At 37.6% G+C, this 23,896-nt stretch overlaps 1 protein-coding gene across 1 annotated transcript in view; it reads right to left on the bottom strand.

Annotated features, from left to right (window-relative positions):
- Positions 1-975: 975 nt before the first annotated feature.
- Positions 976-23,896, bottom strand: part of EML5 (EMAP like 5) — a 96,320-nt gene continuing 73,399 nt past the window's right edge. The window contains exons 28-42 of the mRNA XM_063399135.1: positions 22,958-23,036; positions 21,743-21,872; positions 20,952-21,050; positions 19,018-19,038; positions 16,016-16,189; positions 14,896-15,104; positions 12,807-12,964; positions 10,825-10,939; positions 10,156-10,344; positions 9,785-9,957; positions 8,367-8,529; positions 7,361-7,464; positions 5,747-5,900; positions 4,836-4,936; positions 976-4,520 (exon numbers count right to left, since the gene is read on the bottom strand). Of these exons, the coding sequence (XP_063255205.1) occupies positions 4,484-4,520; positions 4,836-4,936; positions 5,747-5,900; positions 7,361-7,464; positions 8,367-8,529; positions 9,785-9,957; positions 10,156-10,344; positions 10,825-10,939; positions 12,807-12,964; positions 14,896-15,104; positions 16,016-16,189; positions 19,018-19,038; positions 20,952-21,050; positions 21,743-21,872; positions 22,958-23,036 (1,906 nt within the window). The 3' untranslated portion in view covers positions 976-4,483. The remainder of the gene's footprint in view (positions 4,521-4,835; positions 4,937-5,746; positions 5,901-7,360; positions 7,465-8,366; positions 8,530-9,784; positions 9,958-10,155; positions 10,345-10,824; positions 10,940-12,806; positions 12,965-14,895; positions 15,105-16,015; positions 16,190-19,017; positions 19,039-20,951; positions 21,051-21,742; positions 21,873-22,957; positions 23,037-23,896) is intronic.

The following is a 23,896-nucleotide window of genomic DNA, read 5'->3' on the forward strand; positions in this document are numbered from 1 at the left end:
AGTTTAGTGAAGAGCAGAAGCCAGGGCCAACAAAATCAATGGGCTTGGTGTAATCACCCAACAATGAGTGGTATGAAGAATGACAGCGGGCTTTGGCAAGCACATGAGTGTATCCATGTGAGCAGAAGTCAAATGCTGCTAATAATTTTAGAAAAACAGCAGATTGAAAGAAGTAAAAAACCAATCAGAACAAAAAAGCACACAAATGCAATGGAGTGTTTACATCACTGATGTGGCAATTCGTTTTGTGATCTGCAGACTTATTTCCTTCTGTGGAGTCTACAGGATGCTCCACTTTGTCCAAAACACTGACAAGATGACATCTGTGAATAGCTTGTGTTAACAGAATTTTTAAAAAAAACACTCAGGGTTAAGGTTGATCACATCTCTGATAATGAAAGAGGGAACATGTCACCTTGCTAACTGAATGCTGTACTTGAAGCCAAGATCCTCTGCTTGTGACACTCCTCCAGCTTGCCCAGCCCATCCAGGCCAGGCTCTGGGTGGGCTCCCAAGGCAGGGGAGCAGCTGCTCACTGGCTCAAGGGCTCTGGGGCTCTCGGCAAACTGGCAGCTCAAACAGTGGGGCTGAGGTGGTTCAGGCAGCAGCTGAGAGGACTGGATCATGGTTTCTAACTAAGCCACTCCTGAATGCTATCGAAGTCCTGCTCTTGGTACTGGAGTCCTTTATTTTGGTCTTGTTTTAGACTAAGATGTCTCACCTGCAGAGGGCCTGCTTTCTGATGGCACAGTTCCAGGTCAGCATTAACCTGACTGGTAAAAAGTTCAGTTATGCTGAAATGAATCTTGCTAACACTGAAAACCCTGATACAAAGCAAAGTCAGAAATTGCTCTGAATGTGTGCTTTTCCTCAGTGGTCAAGTGATAAAATAGCCTTAATTTCTGAAACCCTATCCTTTAGTTTCACAGCATTTCTTGCTTTCCCTAGCAAAATAAAGTGATACATGCTGACTGCCTTCTTGAGATTAAAAATAAAATATTTCAAGTCTAAATGATTTGACATATTTGGCTAATTTGCTCTCTCTGACCTAATTCCCAACTGTGTTCCTCAGTTCCTGCACTATGGTGACTTTCCGTTCTAAATGTGTTTATTTTTTTGTATTTTCTTCTTCCTAGGAGCTGGATTTTCCTCATTCTGCTTTTTCTAAGTATGATTATTTGCTTTCAAGGGCATACTTATTTTATTATGTGAAATGTCATTTTATTTTTACTCAGTTCTCTAGTTAATTTCTTTTTTTACAAAAATATTTCTGGCTACAGATCCCAAAGATGTATGTTTGCTGCTAACCAAAAAGACAAGCTACAGTAAAAAGTAATCCACTATGAGTGATTAAATTATACAAAGAACTTTTGCCTCCCCTTCCCTGGTGTTGTAACCCAAGAAGAGGTTTTCTCTAGCTTCAGGCAAAGCCCTCCTGCTCTCAGTTCTCTCTGATGCTTCCAGATGAAAGGCTGTCACTAGTCCCTCCACATTCCAGCTTCTTCCCTGACCTATCCTACGGGGTTCTGTCATCCTCTGACTGCTCCATGGAGCAGCCAGCCAGAGCTCCCACTGCCTGTCAGAACAGGCAGCTTGTTCCCATGTACACATGCTTCAAGCATGGGTGGCAACAATTAGCAAGTTACTACAGTAGCATTTAATGTAAACAGCAAATGAGGCACAGTAGCAAGCACCATCACAGACAAAAGACCAAAAACACCATGAAGCTGGGACCATGCTGCCAGGCAGCTCTTCAGTGCAGCACAGAATCACAGCTGCAGTGTGCTCCAAACTGCAACTGAGCCTCTGCTCACTCCTCTCAACATTTGTGCTCATCCCCAGCTGCCTGCCCCATTTCACCTGGCAAACCACAGAGCAGTTCCACCAGGGAAAGCACTGGCTACCAATGCAGGCTGCAACAGAGGAACAGTGCTGGCAGTTTAGTTTCTAAAGAGCTCCTCAGTTTCCAGCTCCCATCCCAGCCCTTTACAGTAGCACTGAGGTTTGGAAGAGAGTGAAGAAGCAGGGAGACCTGGAGGCTGCAGCCCTCAGCCCAGTCCCTCCCACCCCTTCTTGCTCATCCTTCAGCTCTGGTGTGGCCCTTGGGATTCCTCAGGGGAAAAGCACCAATGGACAAATTGTCAGTGGAGAGGCACAGCATTAATGAAGGGGGGAGGGGGAGGGAGGGAGGAGAAAAGAAGAGGATCAGTGACAGGGATTCGAGGAACAAACCGTCTTGATCCACATACCTCCTTCACTGCCTTCACTGGGTGAAGGCCTACGGAAGAGCTCACAGAGCCTAGGATTTTGAGAGGAAAACTCAGAGACAGAAAAATATGGGCTTTGAACTGGCAGTCTGAGTAGGACAGACTATGAGTGAGCTCTTAACAGTCATCCATCCTGATCCAACAAAAGGCAACTTTAAAACAGAAGCAGGAAAAATCTTACTTCAAGTCCAAAAGTCCTGCACAGATGTTTAATAAGGGACAGAATCACAGCCACAAAAGAGCACACTGCAAACCATTTCTCTGATAAAGAGAAGATATAAACACCAGAGACTAATTTTCATGTACAACAGACAGACAGGAAACAAGGTTATGAGACACATCAGGTCTAATCACACCTCTCATAACTAATTTCCCTAAATTCAAAACTTCACTGCCAAAATCTCCCCACTCATGACCAAATCCTTGGAGTTTTTCTCTTGTAGAATAGCAGCTGCATGACTGTCGAGACTTTGCTAAGAACCACCATGCTGAGAAACCTGCTAACTGTTTTGATCATCAGCTTCTTCAAAATAAATATTTGTTATAGTTTGATATATAAAATATATTATCTAAGACATTTGGGTAATTAGTTTTGTATACCACATAACAAGGAGAGCACAAAAGTTTGGCTCTGTAACTTTTCTCCTTCTTCTCTTGTACCTGCAAGCCCATTCCCTCTGTAACCAACACACACAGAGGATGATTACAAGAAGAGATGAGGTTTATTTCTTTTTCATCTGGCATAAGAAAATGCAAGAGATGAAAAATACCAAAGCCTCTTGACTGACCTAAACAAGTGCCACTGCCAAAGCAGTGCTGGCTTACACAGAAAAAGAGCTTTCTGTTCACAACAGATTGCCACAATGAGAGCAGTGCTGATAATTAGGCATTTTTGATCCCTGCTATATTGTATGAAAATTAACTGTCTGTAATGCTTCTCTCTGACATGATTTAGACAAACAGCTGACAAAATCTTCCCCACTTCCTGAACAAAACATAGCTTTGTTCAGGATTTTATTAACACTGAAATGTTTTTCCAACTTAGAATCTCAGTATGTTGCAGGATAGAATAAATGCTCGAGGTGACAGCAGGTCCATTCAAAGAAGCAGATGACTGGACATTTTTTACAATCAGAAGAGAAATCTGAATAGAGACATCTCCCAGCTAGTCCTAACTCTATTAAAAAGTTCAAATGTATAAAATATAATGCTCAGAAAGTTCTCTCTGAATCTCTCCTATGATGCTGAGAAAATAAAATCAATTCATATTGCTCTGAAATCCCATTTTTGCCACTGCTGACATCCCAAACTTTATTGACAAGAAGACTACAAAATCCTCATCCTGTTCCTCATTTCCAGCAGAGAGGATCACAGCCCAGTCAAGTAACATAGCAATAATCTCTCCTCCACTGAGAATACTTTTATTCACAAGGCAAAAATTGGAGTTAGACTTTTAGGTAGTGGGCAAGGCACTCGCAAAGTGAGCAAATCTATTTTTGCTCATAGAACTAATTTAATGTTTAAGTGCAACAAAAACACTAAATTAGCCATGAAGATCATGCATATCCAACGGCTCTCACCAGACATGACCGTGACCCAGGCCTCTAAATACAGAAATATTTCAGTCATAAGGAATCAACTCTATTATTTTCTGCTTCATCAGATATGATGTTTCCTTTTGACCAGCCATAGAAATATAATTTCCATTATAATAATTAAACATTTATTAAAATACTATATATTTAAGAGTTAATATGCGGTCTCTCTCAGTAATAAAATATGGAATACTCTTTTGATCTATGCTATTTAGACCTCAAAACTTAAAGGAAAAACATTCATGCTGAAAATAGATCAATGTACAGCACTAGGTCAGAAATAGCATCTCTTGATTAAAACCCCAAGAACTTGCCATGAAACTGTACATTGATTAACAATTCCCTTTTTCCTTTCATCCACATATTCTGTTTTCAACATCTGGCAGTGAGTGGAATACAGACCCAGGTTACGTGCCACTGAAGCAAACCTCGCAGCCTCAGTGTGTCTGTGGCAGTCCATCCCTCTGGCGGGCTCCAGGCCCTTCTGTCAGGGACAGGCTGCTCTGTGTCTTGGGTCACTCCTCACGCATGCAGGGCACAGCAGAATGTCACATTGCAATCCTGGGTGTTTCATGCCTGGTACTTCATGCAGTTTCCTCTTTGCAAGTCTCCATGTCTCTCTCAGTGAGGCATATGCACACACTTCCAAACAAATAAGCTGTGTTTTCAAAAAAATATTAAATATGAGATACAGAAAACTAGAGTTGTTAAAAGAAATGGCTAACACAACCAAAAGAAATTCCCATTAAAAGGATGATCTTCTGAATATTCATGTGAACATTTTAACTTATCAAATACTAGTTGTTCACACTAACATCCGGGATATTTATTTTGTCACAAATATCTTTTTCTCCATGTCTGAACAAGAAAGAAAGCCCAGGGATAAAAGGCTGAAGGCTGAACTTGAGCTTCACATTGTTAAGTCCATGCCCAGTGGTGTGTGGATTCTGAGAGTCATGGCAAGGACACCTACCTGCAGTCGTCCCCACCGGCACTGACCACGTATCTGTCTCCACTTGTGAATCGAATATTGGTTAAGTGGGCAGAGTGACCTAAAAACCGTTTGTGTTTTGCCTGAAAAAAAACCCCAAACAACAACAAAATCAGACAGCCTAATTATTCTGTACCCTCCTAAATCAAAGAAGGCGTGCATGTTTCTATCTACCTTTTTATTGCCTCACATATTTATAACATTCCAAAGTTACATAGGTTACCAAATGTGAAAGATCTCCTGAAGGAGAACTACTGTTGAGCTGCAATGCAGATTAAATGTCAGCCAATAAAAGAACAATTGCAAATTGGAAGAATGCTCCAGCTAATGCAATAGTGTTAAATATACCTTGTCACATGACTAACTTCCAAGTTTTGTGTAAAATTGCTCACACTGAAAAAGAAGTATTTTTATTACAATTGTGTGAGCAGTTTACCCTGTGCAGTCTCAGATCTTGAAAATTAACAGTGAAAACAAATTTTAAAAAACATTATAAATTAAAATTATAAAAACCAGTGAAACAATTTAACAGTGTTAGTGAAAAATCTGTAAGCTCTTTTTCTGTGAAGATGCACAGATGAGATACCAGCTATCTTCCTCATCTGCCAAATGGAACGGAGATGTGGAAATTACTAAGGGCTTTGAGATTTTCATTAGGCAGGCACTATGCTAAAGCACACTGGCAGACAGTATTAGTAGTATTTGAGCTTGCATAAAATGATAGGGAAACCCTGATGTGGAGCATGTGTATGAGACTATAGAGCTAAGGAGGCATTAAAAAGGTACAGATTTAGAGAAGAAAATATTTCCATCATATGTCTTCTAGAGAAACAAGACAAGATCCTAATATCAACAGTGCTTGTTGTTGTAACCATGCAAAAACTAGTTCTTACAAATTTTTCAGGACATGGGAAGTCAAACAGTTTGACCATGCCAAAATCGTCGCCTGTTACGAGGTTGATTCCCGAGTGAGAGACACAAGCACAGTTCACATCAGCTTTTTCAGCATGCCTGGACCAGATTCCAATTACTTCATCCCCTAGAACACTGAAACACAAGACCAAGAAATTCTTCTGAAAACCACTGCAAAAACAAGAGTCAGGAAATAGAAAGCAGATCTCATATTCCAACTGATTTTACAAAAATGCAATGTTTACATTTTATTCTCACACATGCACACCTTATATAGCTTTTATTCTGTAATTAATTTTCGAATCATTCCATAATTGCCCCTGAAACTGACTCAGTGATATAATTCCCAAAATAATGTGGCCCATGGCAATGTGTGAGAACCAGAGGTGAAATTAATAGTACTACTATTGTCAGTGAGGCATTTGCAAGAAGAAAAAAAAAAAAAAAAAGAACAATTAGAAATGGCATAAGTCTTACATAAATAAGCTTCAGCTTTTGGGAAATAAAAAATAATATATTCTCTAGTGCATATAGCTATGTTCTGTTGCTTCTGTAGTGTTCTCATATCAGTGTAAAGAAGTTTCTCTGAGTCCAGCGAAGATTCTTCAATACAACCAGAGAGAGAAAAAGTGCCCTGGCCTGCCCTGAAAACATAATTATGTTAAGAGTCCAGAAAACTTCCTTTGCAAAGCCTTGTAAAAGGGCTTTTACTCAGCTCTGCTTACAAGGTATTGCATACTTCCAGGAATGCACAGAAACAAGAAATTTATCATTTGTTAATATGTGAATATTTGGGAATTTTTCTGTGCCCAGGTCAGGGCACAGTACAGTACATGCAAAAAGGCATGATTTACATCAGACATACTCAATTGGATTTCTTGGTTTTGTCTCAAGAAGGTGACAAAAATTGATTACCCAAACACAAACCAGAAATCTATCAAAATGAGTCTTACAGAGCCCTCTAAAAGCTTATACTTTTATTTGTATGTTGCAGCAAATAGTCAGTATTCTTATTGTTTAAAGTGGTTCAAATGTGGAAAAAAATCAAGTATTTATTCTCAATTTTTGTCTGAGGGTGATAATTAGAGGAAAGTAATTAAAAGGAGGCAACAGAGACTGAAAAAGGGCACAGAAAGTTGGATTTTCACAGAATAGAAAACAAATCATTTAACTGCAAAATAAAAAAATATGGTATCATATTACATGTAGTACCATGAAAGGAATATAACTTGAAGGTATTTAAAAGTACTTTTGTATGCTTTCTAATATGGAAATGTTAATAGCAACTTACACAGATTCCATTAGTGTGGTACTGTAAATAAATGTGAATTACCCTAGTTGTGCATTGTCTTTTTATGTTTGGATCTGTTTTAATTGGCCCTGTGCTCTCATCACTGTTTTGATAAACAGCCCCTGTGTACTGAGGGAATCTGCTCTGTACTGCCTTCTGCTGTGCTGCATTTAGGGGAGCTGCTGCCAGAGCAGATGTTGAAAGAAAATATCTGACTGAAGGGATTAAATATGCTTTTAAATAGTAGTTGCTTGTCCTGGGAGTTCCAGGTGTTTGAGCAGGTGTAAATACGTGAATCACTTACCTTGTCCAAGTAGCCCATGTTATTCTGTCAATCACAGCCTGGTCCACAAGCTGCTTTCCTGAAGGCACTTCATACACTTGCCTTTTGTAAGACCCCGTAGAGACCTTTGAGTGACCACAGAGAATTTACAAAACATTAACTTGTTTCAAAAGGTGAAAGTATAATTCCAGAGGGCTTTGAAAAGCATTTTTGTGACAGTTACTTTTTACTTCATAAAGTAAGAAAGTTTCCATAAGAAAACTTAGTCAATGAGTTGAAAATTATCAAAAATCTAGACAAACATAAAACAATAGTGAGAAAGCATGAGAAATCTTAACATTTAAATGTCTAATTAGTAAAAAATATCTGAAACAACTCACATTCTGCACATATGTGTTACTGTGTGAGTACATACAAATAAGGCAAAATAAATTCCTATCTTTAAAACAGACACAAAGGTGTTCTTCTTGGGCTGTAAATATTGATTTGATAATGAGAGAAGTTTATTTCTCCTCTCAGATACAAATGAAATATAGAAAGCGTATTATATTTACTTTATTTTTATTTTAAGAAATATCTTATGCCCTCCTATAGTTGGAAGTTGCAACACCACAATTTTGGTGCTGCTCCACAAAGCCTAGCACTAAAAAGACATGTAATGCCATCGTGAAGGTCAGAGAGATGCAGAATTCGTAGTCCCCAGGTCCTGCAGAATGACAGACTGTACTCCTTCCTCTTTTAAGACAGCCCATCAGCATCAGAGGTAAAAAGGCAGAAAGACACATCATAGGAGGTTTGAAATCTGTCTTTCATTTCTTTGCTTATTTTCTGTATTTGATCTCCTGGGAAACTATTCAAAACTAAAGGCATCCACTTAGCACTACAACAAAGAAAGTCTAATGACAGCACCATTCTCCAACACTTATCTCTGTTATGAGATTTAGAAGTTGTCAAAGGAGAATACTTGCAGAGTATCTGTCATGAGTATGTTTTCCATTCAGTACCTTGAACAATTAACAAGTGATACCTGGAGATAAGAGCTATCAGCAGAGAAGTCCATCTGGATCACAAAACTTGGGATATCCTTGCAATAGCTGATTCGATTTAGTGTGGGACCCAAAGTCAGATCATAAAAATCCACTGCATTCTCACTGGAACCAACTGCTAGGTAACGAGAATCTGGGCTAAACCTGAACAGATAAAAGGGTTTCATGAACACAGGTTGGCACTTACAACAGATTATAATATTTGAGAAGTACAGAAATTTGCATTTCAAGTATCTGCTATCCAGAACTGGAGAGAGGCAGAGTATTCAGTCTGCTAAGCAAAATAACTTTTGAAATTAAATTTTCAGGGAATGCATATCCAGCAGAAGGTGGCAATAATTTTGGTACAGATTACACATCTGAGTGAGCTGGGAACATCTCTTGAATAACTCTGTTCATTATCTCATTTCATGACCATCTCGTGGTCTAACAACATGTGACATCCCCCTCTTGACACTGGCTCCCTGATGCTATACTGACAAGGTTAAAAACTGGAAAACTGAAGTGCTGTAACTTAAGAAAAGCCAGAATTCCTAGATGAAATGTACTGAATAAAAAGGTGTAAATCAAACCTTTGGCTTGCCCATGTATCTTTGCACACTGGTTTCTTTCTTCCAGTTTTCCTTTCTGGTCTTGAAACTCAGTAGGTTCCTGAGCTGAACAACACCCTCACAGCCACTTCTGTGTTACCAGAGAAGTTTCTTTATTTCTATTCTCTCTGAAACATACCTTGGGACAGCATTCCAACTCCAGCAACCCCCTAACTCCTAGCAGAGCTCTCCTGCAAGGTCTCTTTGCTTATATTTCTCTCTCATCATTCCCTTGCTCTCCAAAACTTTCCTTAGCTGATTATGACCAATTTATCTCACAGAAGGAAGTCTGTTCCTCCACCCAGGAAACAGAAGCAAATTTTTGCTTGTAACTCCTTTTTAACAAAAACAACAAACAGCAAACTGACAGACTGGCATTGCCATTATCTCTCACAATCCAGTCTTCATCTGTAAGTTTCTGATCTCCTTTTACCTCCTACAAATCCCTTCCCTGGAGCGTGTGTCGACCGCATCACGCCCTCGGTGCCACACTTGATCCCACTGTCCCTGCTGCCACCACGATGTCAAACAGTGCCACCCCCAACACCAGCCCAGGGGAACACCACTCCTCACTGCTGTCCTCACCACCAGTTGTTTTGACTGATGCTATCTCTCATCTTCATGTACCTCCTCTTTCTTTTTAATTCCTGGTATCAGCATAATCACACAAACTCCACAATGCACTCACTGATTCCAGCCCTCTGAAATATTATTGCAATGTTCCTCAGAACACAGAATTGTATTTTTAAAAAACAAAACATTACAGATTTCTAGCATACTACAACAGACCACGAATTATATTTTCTGACCTGATGTCTTGAATTGCTGATCTTCTGTCCCTTTTTTTTCCCCAAATTTTTAGAGAGGTCACAAGCAGGATAATAAATTCTCCATTTTTCATGCCAATAGCTACCATATCACCTTCTGGGCTGTAACAAACAGTACGAGCTGCATGCCCTAAGCTGACTTTGTTCAGCATCTTCTGTGAAGAGATAAAAACCCAGAATAGTAACTGTTACTAACTGCCTGTATTTTAAAAGCATCTTATGATAATAGTTTGTTAACATGCTAACAGTCTCAGATGGATTATTTTCAGAATATAGTAAAGAACAAGTTTCAATTCTGCAATCCCATCACAAGCCTATTTTTTTTTCCTAAACAAATATTGTCTAACACCTACCTTTTCAGCAATATCCCAGAGTCTTACTGTGCCATCTTCTGCAGCAGAAAGGAAAAAATCTCTGGATGGATGTGTTGCTAGGCCCCAGATGGGTCCATCCATGTGACCATTAATTAGAATGTTACACGCAGCATTTTTCTCTCCAACTTCAATTATTTCAGCATTTCTTGTCCCAACGAGAATTTTCCCCTTGAACAATAGTGAAAGAATTATCTGTGATAAAATATATTAACCTCTCATGGCGAACAGTAATTAAAATATCATCTAGAGCTATAGTTCTGTCAAGAAAATTTGCTTAAGTCAAGTTATTAAATAATCAAAGAAAATTTATTTTTTAAACTCCTCTGATGTATTAAAGTACAAAGCTCTGTAGATACCATGATGCTGGCTGAGTTACTGCTTGCCATTTGATATCTGAAGTGTGAAAGGAAAATAGAAAAGAAATCCTTAATTACTCCTCAATAAAAATATATGGAATATTATCCTAAGAAAGACTGAGATCTCACAAAATACATGTTTTTCTGCCACAACATCAGTTGTAGGCACCTTCTAGCTTAGCCTTTCATTCAAAATAGTAGCTATAAGAGCAAGCAGAACTAATTTATCTAATATTTAGACATCAGCCCACTAATTATCAGCTTTATTCTGCAGGCAGGCAGCTCTGTTTACCTTGCCTCTGCAAACAGAGCGAACACAGTCTGTCATTTGTCCTGTCTCCAGCCTGAAGGCACGGCATCGTTTCAGCTCCTGGTCCCACAGCTTCACTGCTCCTCCCTCCTTTGAACTATGGAGACACCAGGAAGAACCATGAGTATAACAGCTGGCACAAAAAGGACAACTAATGGGTGAAAGAAGTACTTTATTCAATGTACTGTACTGCAAATGAGGCATTTTAGTGTGCTTTAAATTGTTCAAGATTCAATTTGACTGAACAGCTGATGTTAACATGCTGAGTCTCACAGCAAGACACACTGATTCCAAGTCCTCACTGTTCCATTCTACAGAACAAGCTGAAAGATGGGTGCTGCTGAGCTTAGTCTGAATGAGAAGCTCTGAGGGAATTTGTCTAGTCAAAAGAAATATTAAGTGTGCAAGCCACAATCTCAATAATCAGACAGGCAGAGATTTTCAAATTATAGCTGAGAGAAAGAGAAAAGGTATGTATTTTATTTCTGTGAAATAAATAATAGAAGATTTTCACTTTGATGAAAATGTCACTATTTTCACTGCTGTAAAATAAATTACAAAGATGCAGTAGAAAACCCACACAACTAATAGGTATTAATTATGAAAACACTAAGTATTTCCCTCCCACTTGAAAAAACCTTGTCATTTCAGTACAGAACACATTGAAATAGTTTCTGAAAAGGACATAATGTCTATTGAAACAGTGATAAATCTGGCATTTCTAGCTGAGCTGGGACATGTCCTGTCTCCAACCTCCCCAAACAGAAACAAAAATACAATGTTATACAATACTGACCTGCTTGTGTTACAGCTTTGATTACTGAATAATCTTACAAAGAACTTCAGAATGTTTAATCACAATTACTGATTTGTAGTAGTAGTAGTAATATTAAAGAACTATTATGAATTATAAATTGGTACTCCTTGCAACAGTATATTCTTTGCTTCCCACTAGCACTGTTTTGACATATGACTGATCATTATACTCGGCAAGAAAATTTTACCAAAACAGACTGGCAAACTGCAACTAAGGCAGAAAAAGCATGCAGTCTTCCTAAATGAAAATTTGTTTTGCATACTGTCAATACTTCATTTTCCCACAGGAGATGAATTCTGGGTTCTTACTGTTATTTGTTACTATTTGTTTCAGGTTTCAGGTTGAACACTAATTATTAAGAGCCTCTGAAGCTAAGTGGCAGAGAGAATATCCTCCAAATAAAATAACAACCTTTATAAATAGTAGAAGAAAATATATTTTTCTGTTTATCTTTTAGACACAGAAGTAAGTTTTCAGTTGGGTTTGAAAAGGTAAGTGGCCTTTGTCCTGCAAAATGGGGCACTGTCATGTCATCAGATGGACTGTATTACAGCTGAAGCATTTTCTTATCACTAGGAATGCATTAAAAAATTAAAATGCTGGAGGAGATATTTTGCTTGTAACCCCAGAAACAAAGAACCTTGCTGTACCTTAGATTTCAGAGAAGACAGCTTGCCTCTACCATCATAACTAAGCAGATCTTTCCTTTGAAAGAAGTTGTGCATCATACTGCTATGAAATTTATCATCCATGTATTCAACCACAACTGTGCAAATTACTTGGATTAACAACCTCAGCACATCTTCAGTGAAAGAAGTAACCCACAAGGACTAGGTAACTTCTTAGTGCTTAAAGCTAAATGGGTGTTGGAGCTAAAAAATCTATAAGGCCCCTTCCAACCCTAACCATTCTGTGATTCTAAATTTCAGACTAAATGCTTTCTCTTATAATCAATGGGAAAAATGGCTAGTTGAAGCTCATATGGGGTTACCTGCACTTTGGAGGTGGTGGCTGCTCTTTTTCTTAGCACCTATCAGGGATCTGAACAGGACCACTCTTCTACCTTTAATGTCTCAACTAGTGTTGATGGCATGAATCCAAAGAGTACACGCGCATGCAGAAAAAAAAAAGAAAAATGAAGACTCACGGCCTTTCTTTGCCTCCTGTAACAATCAAGCCATCCCTCAGCGTGGTGTACATTGTGAAAACAGGTCCATTGTGAGCTTTGGCCACAATTCGTATCAACACATGATCCTTCCAAACACAAACATCTCCACTGATAGTACCTGTAAATGTCAAGTTATTCTGAAAAGGGGAAAAATATGCTCATCATCTGATTCTGAGTAAGGTAGGAAAAGAAACATTCAGAAATAAACACCGTTTGCATTTAGAGGGTAAATTGCTTTTATTTGCTGCTGCAGAAGAGAAAACTGTGGAAGAGGCAATAAGGACCTCTAGGGACAAAACAATGAGCTACTAAATTCCTTCTTGAAGTCTGAAAGATGCTTTCTTTTAGCTTGAAGAAAATCACTGCATTTCTTTTTGCAAGAAAAAATGCACTGACTTAAGCTCCAGTCATGTGGTTATCTCTGCTTTCAGCTGATCAGGTGTGCAAAGTGTGGAAAAACAAGTAGAATACCACAGTGAGTACTGACATTCTACACAAGCACACAAGCAGGAAATTTGCACCCCCTTGCCAAATATATTATGATTGCAGTAATTTTTGTGGTTAGGTGAAGAGACTCACATGATTACAGGAACCTTTAGTTCAGAGAGAAAAGAGTTTGACTTGACTTAGAATTAAAAGCTGTCTGTTCTTTACTTCTGCTTCCTGCTCTTGAAAGGTAATAAAAATAAATTTAATTACCTCTGAAATTAAAGGGCTATTTATTAGGATTCCAACAGGAACTGGTTTTTGAGCAAAACTGGTTTAATAACTTAGACAAATCCTTATATTCAGTATCATGTGTAGTATTATCATGTTTCAAGAGTCTCAGTACACATGTGGCACAAACACTTCCCTTGACTGAAGTGGGTTGATGATCTACATCCTTTTTTTTCAGGGTGTGTGTGTGGCTCTAATAAAGTAAAAGAGGACTGGAAATGAACTTGGGAGCAGATCCTCAGATCATCCTCACAGCATAACTGTTGGCCTGTTTCCAACTTCTGTCTTGGGAGAGCTGAACCAGCTCCTTTGGAGACAAAACCAAGAAGAGCACTCCCCAAACTGCTCCCTACACAGGTATGGAGAACTCCAAACCAGGTTTGGCTTTATTCAGTTTGCACAGCTTTCCACAAAACCCCTGGAAGCTCTCCATCCTCAGCCCTCATACCAAACTTCAGGCCATGCATACAGCCTGATTCTCACACTAAGAACCTGTCTCTTCATAAGAAAGTTTACAGAGGTTTCCCAAACCCCTGACTAATGCCTAGGCTGGGCATCAATACCAGTTACCATGTGGAAAATTTCTTGGTTTGTTGTAAGACCTACATCTAAATCAGGCAGACACCACTGTGTAAAAGAGACAGTGTGGCAAAAAAAGGAAACCACAGTCCAGTTAGAATTTCAAAAATCAAAACTGGTGTAAATTCAGTCTGTGTCAAACAGGCAGATGGTCAAACAGGACAGAAGTGCAGGCAATCAGGGCAAATGGCCACTCCACAAAAGGTATCTGTGGCTTTCTGCCCTGCTGAAGACTGGAGTACTGCTCATGTGGAGCAACTCCAGCCCCAGCAGTGCTGTGGAACTTAGCAAGATGGCCTGCACATGTCCAAAAACCCCCAAAGCAAAAGAAACCCCTAAAGCAGCTGTCTAACAGTGTCCAACATTAACAAATACTCCAGGCCAACACTGCTCTCTGATCACCCATGTGCAGTAGCACATACAGATTACAAAACCTCCAGGTGGGCATAAAATCAACCTCATTTCTACTGTTTGGTTCCTGCAGTCCAGACTCAGTTTTGATTTACATGGATTAAATGACAAACAGTGTGCTATCAGTTCAAAGCATCTGTTTTTTTTACAGAAAACATACAAACCCACAGCCCTGTCCTTTCTGTTCTAAAGGAAGCTGGTACTAAGTAGCAGGTAAGTATTAGGAATGCTAAACTGAGTTTAACAAAACAACTCATATACTCATCAGCAGGTTATAAAAGTCTCACTGAACTGAATAAAGGCAGAAGGGTAAAAAAAGTTTGTTTTTATGCATTTTCAGGTGGTTTGTTGAAGTACGTACCGCTCCAAAAGCTACAGAAAGCATCGTCTGCATGCGGGCATCTTCTATGGAGCTCAGCAGCCCTTTTTTACTGAGGAGAGCTCTTCCAGCCAGTGTCCAGAACCTTACATGTTTTACTCCCACAGAGACAAACTGTGTGTCTGAATCTGGCCTGAATTCTGCTACAAATATACGCTGGTTATGACCAGCTCGGCTGGCAATTTTGGCACCTGGCAGAAAGAAAATGGGCATTTGCAATTTGCTGAGAAAAAGACACACTTCTGGATAAAATGCATTAAAATAACCTTGACCCATATAAAGATTCCTCAGTTGGGATCCTTAGGTACCATTCTGAATGTGTATCGACCCTTAAGATGAACACAGGCATGTTCTGACCACCCATCCTTCATCCTACCTAAGATTATATAAATATATACCTGACATTGCATCCATCCCCATAGGATCTATCATACAAGCTGTGAAAGACCACTTTTAATTAACTTAATAGCTGATCTTTAAAATTTACTAGCTGATCTTGAAAAGTTACTAGTTGATAAACAGCAATCCCCAAAGAGAGAGGAAGTAAACCTCTAAGACTAGAGAATCAGATCCATAATCTGGCATGGCTTTGCCAGGCAGAAAGGAGATGAGGAAAGGAGCTCAAATCTCTTTAGCTTAAATCAGGAATACAGATCAAAGCTGATCTGAAAACATGTAGCATAGCCTAAGGCACCAATTATATGCATAGAGGAGTTGTCCTGGCACCTCATTTCTGCAATTTGCAACTTTGGGAAATAATTTTAGGAGTATGACAACCTAGTCTGTAATCAGACCTTAGAGAAGAATAAAATAATAATAATAATAATTATGACAATTTAAAAAAAAAGAAAACCTTACTTTATTCTTACTGGAAATCAGTGAACTATCTTGATCTTTACACAATAGTTTCAATGGAGATATATTTAGCAGTCACTAGAATGGGTAAACACATCTATTTTAGATCTTGTAAGGAGCACAGTGCACAGCATTCACTGTAATAATTTTTGATCCCCTGATGCTTTAATGTTATGATTGCTCTTGACTCAAGGCAACGTAGCTCTAACAGCATAAACCCCTTCCACAGAACCAGTCTCTTTCCTACCTTCCTGCCACTTCCAAATGGTGATGGTGTGTTCGGGGTCCAGCCCTACGGAGAGCAGCAGTTTGCCAGTGGCACTGAAACTGACTGAGCAAACGCCCTTGGAATGGTAGCACCGCAGCACCGACAGGGTCTGCTTGTTCATTGCATCCCACACGTGAATAGAAGGAGCTGTAGCTACACAGACATAAAAACATGGCATTAGTATTCATTTTGAAAATGTGTGATAATTTGCTTATTGAAGCAGTTGATACTTTTTAATAAGCACTTCCCCAAAATTGCTGTGATCAGATGGGGGAGAACAGGAAAGTAAAGAAAGGAGATTTTGGCCTCCTTTTGGAAACCAATTTATGACAAACAGGATCATTAGGTAGGAAGAACAAGTTGAGCTCTTTACATTATAACAGAAATTCTAAAAGCAAACTGTCTTCTCCTGTTTTTCTCATAATAAAATGTAGAGCAGCATGTTAACTCAAAAACCTTCGTAAAGCTGCTCACCAAGAATGTAACTCCACATGGGGCTTTTGGACAACTGACAACTACAGAGAATTCAATTCACAGTGCAGGGCCAAAATCTTCTTTCTACAAAATGGTCACCTGTCTGAAATGCTTGCCCTCTTAGGAGAGCATCAGCCGAATCGTTGGCTTGCTTACTGATGTAGAAGAGCTACGGTATTTAGTCTGCATTGGTTAGACTCTCTGCACTGAAAACTGTCCTTCCATGCTACTAATTTATGTGATTATCTCCACCATGATGACAGCTGGTTTTTTTCCCAAATGCAATGCCTTCTCAAAAGATCTTGCAATCCACATATAGTTTACAACCTCTGAGCAGCAACTAAGGCATTTCCAGGATAGTAAGATTCTCAGACTCCTTCACTTCTGATCTCTAATGAATTTGACTGTGGAGTCTGAAGGTTACTGGTACTTGTCATAGACCAGATTCACATAAACTAAATTGTCTTTCAGATTCATGCTTTGTGTTTCTAATCAGCTAAATCTAGGCCCTCAAAGGCATGCATGTGATGGGAAACAGTAGGCACAGGGACTCTGGCAAAATTTCAGCCACATGAAACTCAGTTTTTGAGCACAATTCCACACCTGTTCCAAAACAGGTCTTTAGAACTTACTTCCTCATTTCTTTTATTTCCCATTGGAATTTCCTCTCACAGCAGCAACGTGGTGTTATCATCACCTTTTGAGAGGTACTACAGTGTAGTATGGACATGCCATTAAAACAGAAAGGGTAGGAGTTGGCAGCAACAAGCACTTCCCAAAAATTGTCGGCAAACTCTTTGTTGTTCTTACGGGAAGCTGAGGGAAGGGAAAGCTTTATTATGGCCCTGGTTTTTCACTCTTCAGCACTCCCCTTGGTAAGACTATGTATTACCCTTGAATTGTGCACCTGCCCTATAACCTTGGCCAAAAGTTTTCTTTTGGGTGGCAGACAGAAACTCTCACCTAGTCTTCCTGAATAAGAACTGACAAAACCTTTCAGAGAAAGATCCACAAGACAGAAAACATGGGACTCTCGGGACCTTGCGTGTGATAGAATCCTTCTGAAGGTCTCTGTCCTGATACTGAATCCTGCCTGTGTACTCAACACCTTCACAAGAGAGATGTTCTAAGGTGTCATCTCCTTCTGGGAGCACTTAGATAAAGCTACCATGGGCTGGCCAGACAGAAAAAATCTTTAGTAAGGTGGGCTAAATCTACACCCAGTCACTAGGAAATTTCATTTGTCATTCCAGACTAGTACAGACATTACTGCTCCAAGAACTGAAAATTGGAACAAAAAACCAAACCAAACCAAAACAAACCAAACCAAAACAAACCAAACCAAAACAAAACAACAAAAAAAATTGTTGGTAAGAAGGATGCCAAATAGCCATCAATAATTTTTAAGCAAAACCTTTCAACTTTCAAATGAAAGCAGGCAACTTGACCAGATTAATGGTTCCAGAAAGAAGAAAAAAGTAAAGAGTGCTCGTTTCAGGCAGTGACAACAGAATTTAGTAATATACACAAGCTCAAACTAAAGTTGCAGTAGGAAGAAGGCACATGACACAGGGAAAGTGCCCAAGCACCATATACAGGAATAAAGATGTTCTTTCATATAAATATCCATATCATCATTGTTTTTTTAAATACAGGTTAAAAGTGTGGGAAAATGTACCTATAGTCTTCCTCCCATCCTTAGAGCAAGCATCATTTGCCATATTTAAGAGAAGCCAACACACATTAAAGATGTCAATGTACATTTGTTCTTACAGAGCAAGCTTTAGATACACATGAAGATTATTTCACTTCCTAGTACCCATGACCACACATTTATGCATCTCTGAAGATTCTTCACAAGACAGACAATTATGGCTGCTCAACAATGAACTCATTCGCACATGATGGTGATGAGTTTTTACAATTACAGTTGAAAAAAAATTAATTAAAAATGTCTTAGTCAAGACTCTCAAAATGTCAAAGACCCAAAATGACAGAGGAAAAATTAAACTGACATCATAAAAATAATTTTGGATCTGTGGTAATAACTGCATGACAATTGTACATAAATGTGAAAGGTGATTAGTTTTTTCACTCAGTCACCTAGGCCTCCTCAATAGAATTTACTTTAGAAATGCATATTTAAAATTACACTCAATTGAAGGTCTAAAACAAATGTTGTCAGCCCCAATGTGTTTACAAAACTGGCAAGCATACAGAGGAATGCTACAGTAGCAGTATGTATTAGAACTCACTAATCACTAAGCAGCAAGAAGGGAATATGCTTCAAAAAGAGTAGTTTTTAAGTGTGTTCTAACATTTTAAATTTGTCTATATTTACAGTATGCTGAGCTGTTTTGACTATTCAGTGCTGACAGTAATACGACTGATACACAGGGTTTAATAAACTAAAAATGAATTCACATCACTTATGGCTCTATAAAGCTGCAGATGGCTACTAGATAGACTAACTACACCTGAAGATGTTAAAATTTTGTTTCCCTTACCTGACATATCTGCTGAGTCTCCTGTAATGGAAAAGCAGCAGAAAAATAATTAGATCAGAAATAAGATAAGTGCTAAAGAAAATATATGCCACATTCAGTGTAATTTCTTAACACACACCTTGATGTCATCTTTTTGCATTGCAGCAGTACCAATACTGCTGTTAAAGATGAGTAATTACTGATAAAAGGAGGTCACATCAGGAATAAATCATCGAATGAATATATTGAATGAATGAATATATTTTGATTTCCATTTTGAGCTACAACACAAAAATCTAGTTTTGGTGTATGTTAGGTCTCTCTCAGCCCAAGTAAATGAAAAACGTCTTTTTTCATGTCATTGATATTTTAACAAATTAAGTGAGAAAAAAATGCTAAGAAGTAGCATTTGAGTACCTGAAAATTCAATAAATCTTTTGAAGATTTAAATCATGATGGTGACACTATTTGTGCCAACCATGTCGATAGGAAAAGTAGCAGCAGTTAAGTATGTTCTTTATAGAGTATACACACTCTTTAACATCACTTCAAAATCAAAAAGTAAGTGCTGTTTTATGATATTTCACTTCCAGCTTATTTTTAATTCTCTTCTTAAAAGTATATATAATTTTTAAGTGTCATCTGATTTGTCCCTGATTTGTACGCCTTAATTCACAGTTAATATTGTTCTACTGCTAGTTGATGTAGAAACAATTATGAAAATAAAAAAAGGATTAATTCCTGTGTTTTGTCTTAGGTAAGATGAACACTGTAGAAGAAAAATCTTCACATTCCTCCCCTAAAGAAAGGCAAACAGGGCCAGATTAAGAAATACAATGAAAAAGCAAATTCTCAAAGACAACAGAAGGTTTGTAATTCCTGCAAATGCTCTTTGCAATTAAACCATAGACAAAAATCTGCTGGTGATTTTTTTCCATTTAAATAATTTCCATTAAAAATTGTTTAAAATGATGTGAGGCAAGAAACTCACCAAGAAAGGAAGCTAGTTTAGCTAAGCAGTTAGTATTATCAGTGAGTCAATTTTAATGAGAAATGCACCTAAAAATCCAAAAGACACAGGAAAGCAGGCAATAAACTCTGTAGAACTGATTGGATTTACATGAAACCTCTAAAACATACCTAAAGGAAAAAAAGCTATTTTTGCTGAAATAAAATAAGATTTTTTTTTTTTTTCGTATTCTATGCACTGAAGAAAATAATGTGGGTTTGAATCTGCTGAGAACCAATGGAAGATATGAAAACTACAACCAGATTGTAGGGCTACGAAAATCACTATTCTACAAAATCTAGAAACAGCAATTTCTACCAGCTCTGCTAATGGAAAATGGTGTGGGTTTTTGGGGTTTGATTTTTTTTTTGTTTGTTTTTTGTTTTTTTTTTTTTAACCTGGTTTGTTCAGAGATCTTAATGTCACTAAGAAAAATATATTTATACGTTTTCACTCTAAATCTCAATTTATCTGCAGGGAACACAATTAGGGTTTTGGTTCTGCCTGGAATATGACAGCTATATCATATCCAACCACCAAGTAGGTATTATAAATCTACCTGATGAGGTAAACCCTACATAAGATTGACATGTATTTTAAGAAATGAAGGCTAGCTCTCTTCTTTGGAAAGGCTACGACTCTTTGGAAGGTCTAACACAAGCTGATAGTTCAATACAACCAGACTAATTTAATGGGGCTCATGATTTCTGAAAAAATAGTTTTGATAATACTCCAAACAGAAGATAAGTTTAATCTTTCATGCCTCAATATTTTTGTCAACTTTATTCAATTAAAGTCGAAGGAACATATAAAGAGGACAGGTAACTGAGTAACACTCATACAAACGGAGATAGCATAATCAGATATTTTTGTGATTTATCATGAATTTACAAGGGCCTGATTGCATGCTGTTATGTTAATTCTTTTTACAAAAATACAAACATACCTACTTGGCCAGTTGCCACTATGTTGGTAAACTTGGGGTGCTGATTCACAGTGAGGCACAAAATATCATCATTGTGTTCCTGGTAAAATGACTGAGAGCCTAAAAATAAAAGAAAAAAAAAATCCAACCCTAGTTCAACTTTAATTAAAACATTTATACACACAGACACGGCTAATGTCGGAAAATTTTATAGTATTTGTTAGAAAACAGCATTATGGTCATGTTGCATTTTGAAGCATAAAACCAGAGAACAGAAACTCCTAATTTTTTATCTCGATTTCAACACACAGCACTCAGTAACTCCACACTATTCCCTCAAATTTTCCACAGCAAGTTCCTTAACTATCTCAGAAACAAATGGCATTGTGTACTTTTTTAAAGGTCTAAGTTATCTAAACTCACTTGGTTATTGGGAAGGAATATATGTGATCTAAATAACTGAAAAGTAAACCAAATAAAAATGTTAATTTATTCTTATGAAAAAAATTAAATTACAATTAGCCCATTGTTCAGCTCTTTTAGTTTCTGTGGTAATTTCAACATGCAAATTTCAGAAAGCTAACACCAAAAAACTCAAATCTTTACTTCCTTTAAAGCTCAGTCACCAGGACCATTTCAGTACACTTGTTTGCTTACACAGCTATCATGAATATTTTCTACAGACTGAATTTTTAGCAACAAACAATATTTTTCCACATACTTTTACAATGCTTAAAGCATATTAATTACTTTATAAACTGTAACTCCTTGTACACAAAGAAACATTTCCCCTCCAGTGGGTTTTCTCCTACCTGTTGCCACATTATACAAGATCCCAACAGAAGCAGTGTGATAAATTACATCAGCACCATCATTCAAATAGTGCACATTGTTTCTGCAGTCCTTGCCTCGATACCCAAACACCAGCTCCAAAATGAGGTCCTAAAAAAGACAGTCATATCAATAGACAGGCAAAACCTTAAAGCAGCTATGAACCCCCCATTCTTCGGTAGGATTTAATTTTTTAATTATGTCCTTATGTTGTAAAGGAGTTCAATGACATCTCATGGCTCCCCTGTCAGTTTACACAGCTGCTCATTCTTGTCACACACAGAGCAGTCAGTCCTTCACCTCTCGGGGGATGCTGCAGAATGTGCATATAACGCAGACATATATATATACACATATATATATACATATATATATACATATATATACATATATATATATATATATACACATACACACACTGAAAGAGATACTCATACACATGCACATAAATAAATAAAGTCCAGTGAAGAATAAAGTTCTTTTAAAGCAGAAGACACTAAGAAACCAAGAATGACAAACATTGGTCCACATTTTAATTCCATCCAGCAACTAGAAACCTAAATTACAGCCTAAAACTTCAAGAGTGCTGATGTCAAAAAGCTGTTTACTATGCTACACCGAATATTTTGCAGAATCAACAACATTTGGATTTGTAAAGAACTGAATTTTCCAAGGTTAGATGGAATTTTTACTCCAGATTAATCAAAAATTGGTATCTTTATTTGCAATTGCCATGTAATGAAAAAACAGGTGCCAAAGCTAAACTCATCATTAGTAGAATTTTTTAAATTATTTTTAAAACTCTTATCAGTGATGAATTGAAAATGAAGTTTTAAAATAAATTCTAAAAAGACTGGAATAAAAAAATGTTTAGTTTTATTAGGAACAGTACACCCTTTAACAATCCAGTTATCTAAACAAGACATCCTGCTTTCTACAGCCAGTTCTAAGGTTTCATGATTACTAAGCATTGACTTATACTCCATTTCATTTGCAAGAAAAAGAAATATAGTCTTTTTTATTTTTATTTACAAGAAAAAATTCTCTCCCACTTATTCTGCTATTTACCCACTATTCACGGTTTCCATCTTTGATACATTTAAAATAAAATAACCATTTAATGTGTTCACAGGTGTGTCAGTTTCTGGCAAAAACAAAATCCTAAAAGAAGATGAGAAGAGCAACATTTTTCTTACCTCTATAGGTCTCTTTTTTTTCCCCACATTATTTGTCTGAAGTTTCTCTGGCTGTGGCAAGGCCCTACTAACTGGTGGTCTGAAATAAAGAACTGTGAATAAGAGAAGGCTGTCCGTCACCCATTCCATACTAACAGTACCTTCCAACCTTTAATGCACGGGGAATCTTACAGCCCTGTCATTCTCAACTTATAACCATATTCATCTTTAAAAGAAATACCTCTGTCAGAGCAGAAAGACAAAACCTAAAAATCCTTTGTTTAACATGCTAGGTTCTCTAATTCTTCAGCAATCCATGGGGTTAATGCAAAAGCTTGTTTTAAAATGACTGACCACTTTTAAAACATTCTTAGCTTTTTCCTGCTATGTTTTCATGGTACCTTCATTTTCTCTGCAGCAATTTTACTGCATAGAGGCTTACCTGATTAATCTAATAATCTAACTTTCCCTGCTTTAGTAATAGTTTATTAAGAGCTCCAGATGCACCTGCCCATTCACTGTTCCATAACTGGAATGAGATATTGATCAAAGCTTAGGTGGAAGTAAACCAAGACCATGCAAATGCAGGAGTAACAGCCATAACTTATGCTCCACTGTTCTGAATAGCCCAGATTTAATTAAGAAATCTCAATTATTTGAAAAATATCCACAACATCTTTCACACTGCATTCAACTGTACCTATACAAAGAAACACATAAACAAATAAGATTTATTTATTAAATATATGCAATTATTCTTAGTAATTTTCAGGAGCATTGATTATTGATTCTACAGCATATGGAATAGCATATAGCAAATTCACAGCATTTGTGGCTGTGATAACAATTCTTTAAACTTGACCTTTAAGAAGAGTAACTAGTTTAAAAATAAATGCTATGTATAGATTCAGTAACATCCAGATTATTTAATCCAGTAGGCAGTGTAATAAACTAATATCA

Source organism: Prinia subflava, chromosome 5 (genome assembly GCF_021018805.1).
Source record: "Prinia subflava isolate CZ2003 ecotype Zambia chromosome 5, Cam_Psub_1.2, whole genome shotgun sequence".
Classification (NCBI taxonomy): domain Eukaryota; kingdom Metazoa; phylum Chordata; class Aves; order Passeriformes; family Cisticolidae; genus Prinia; species Prinia subflava.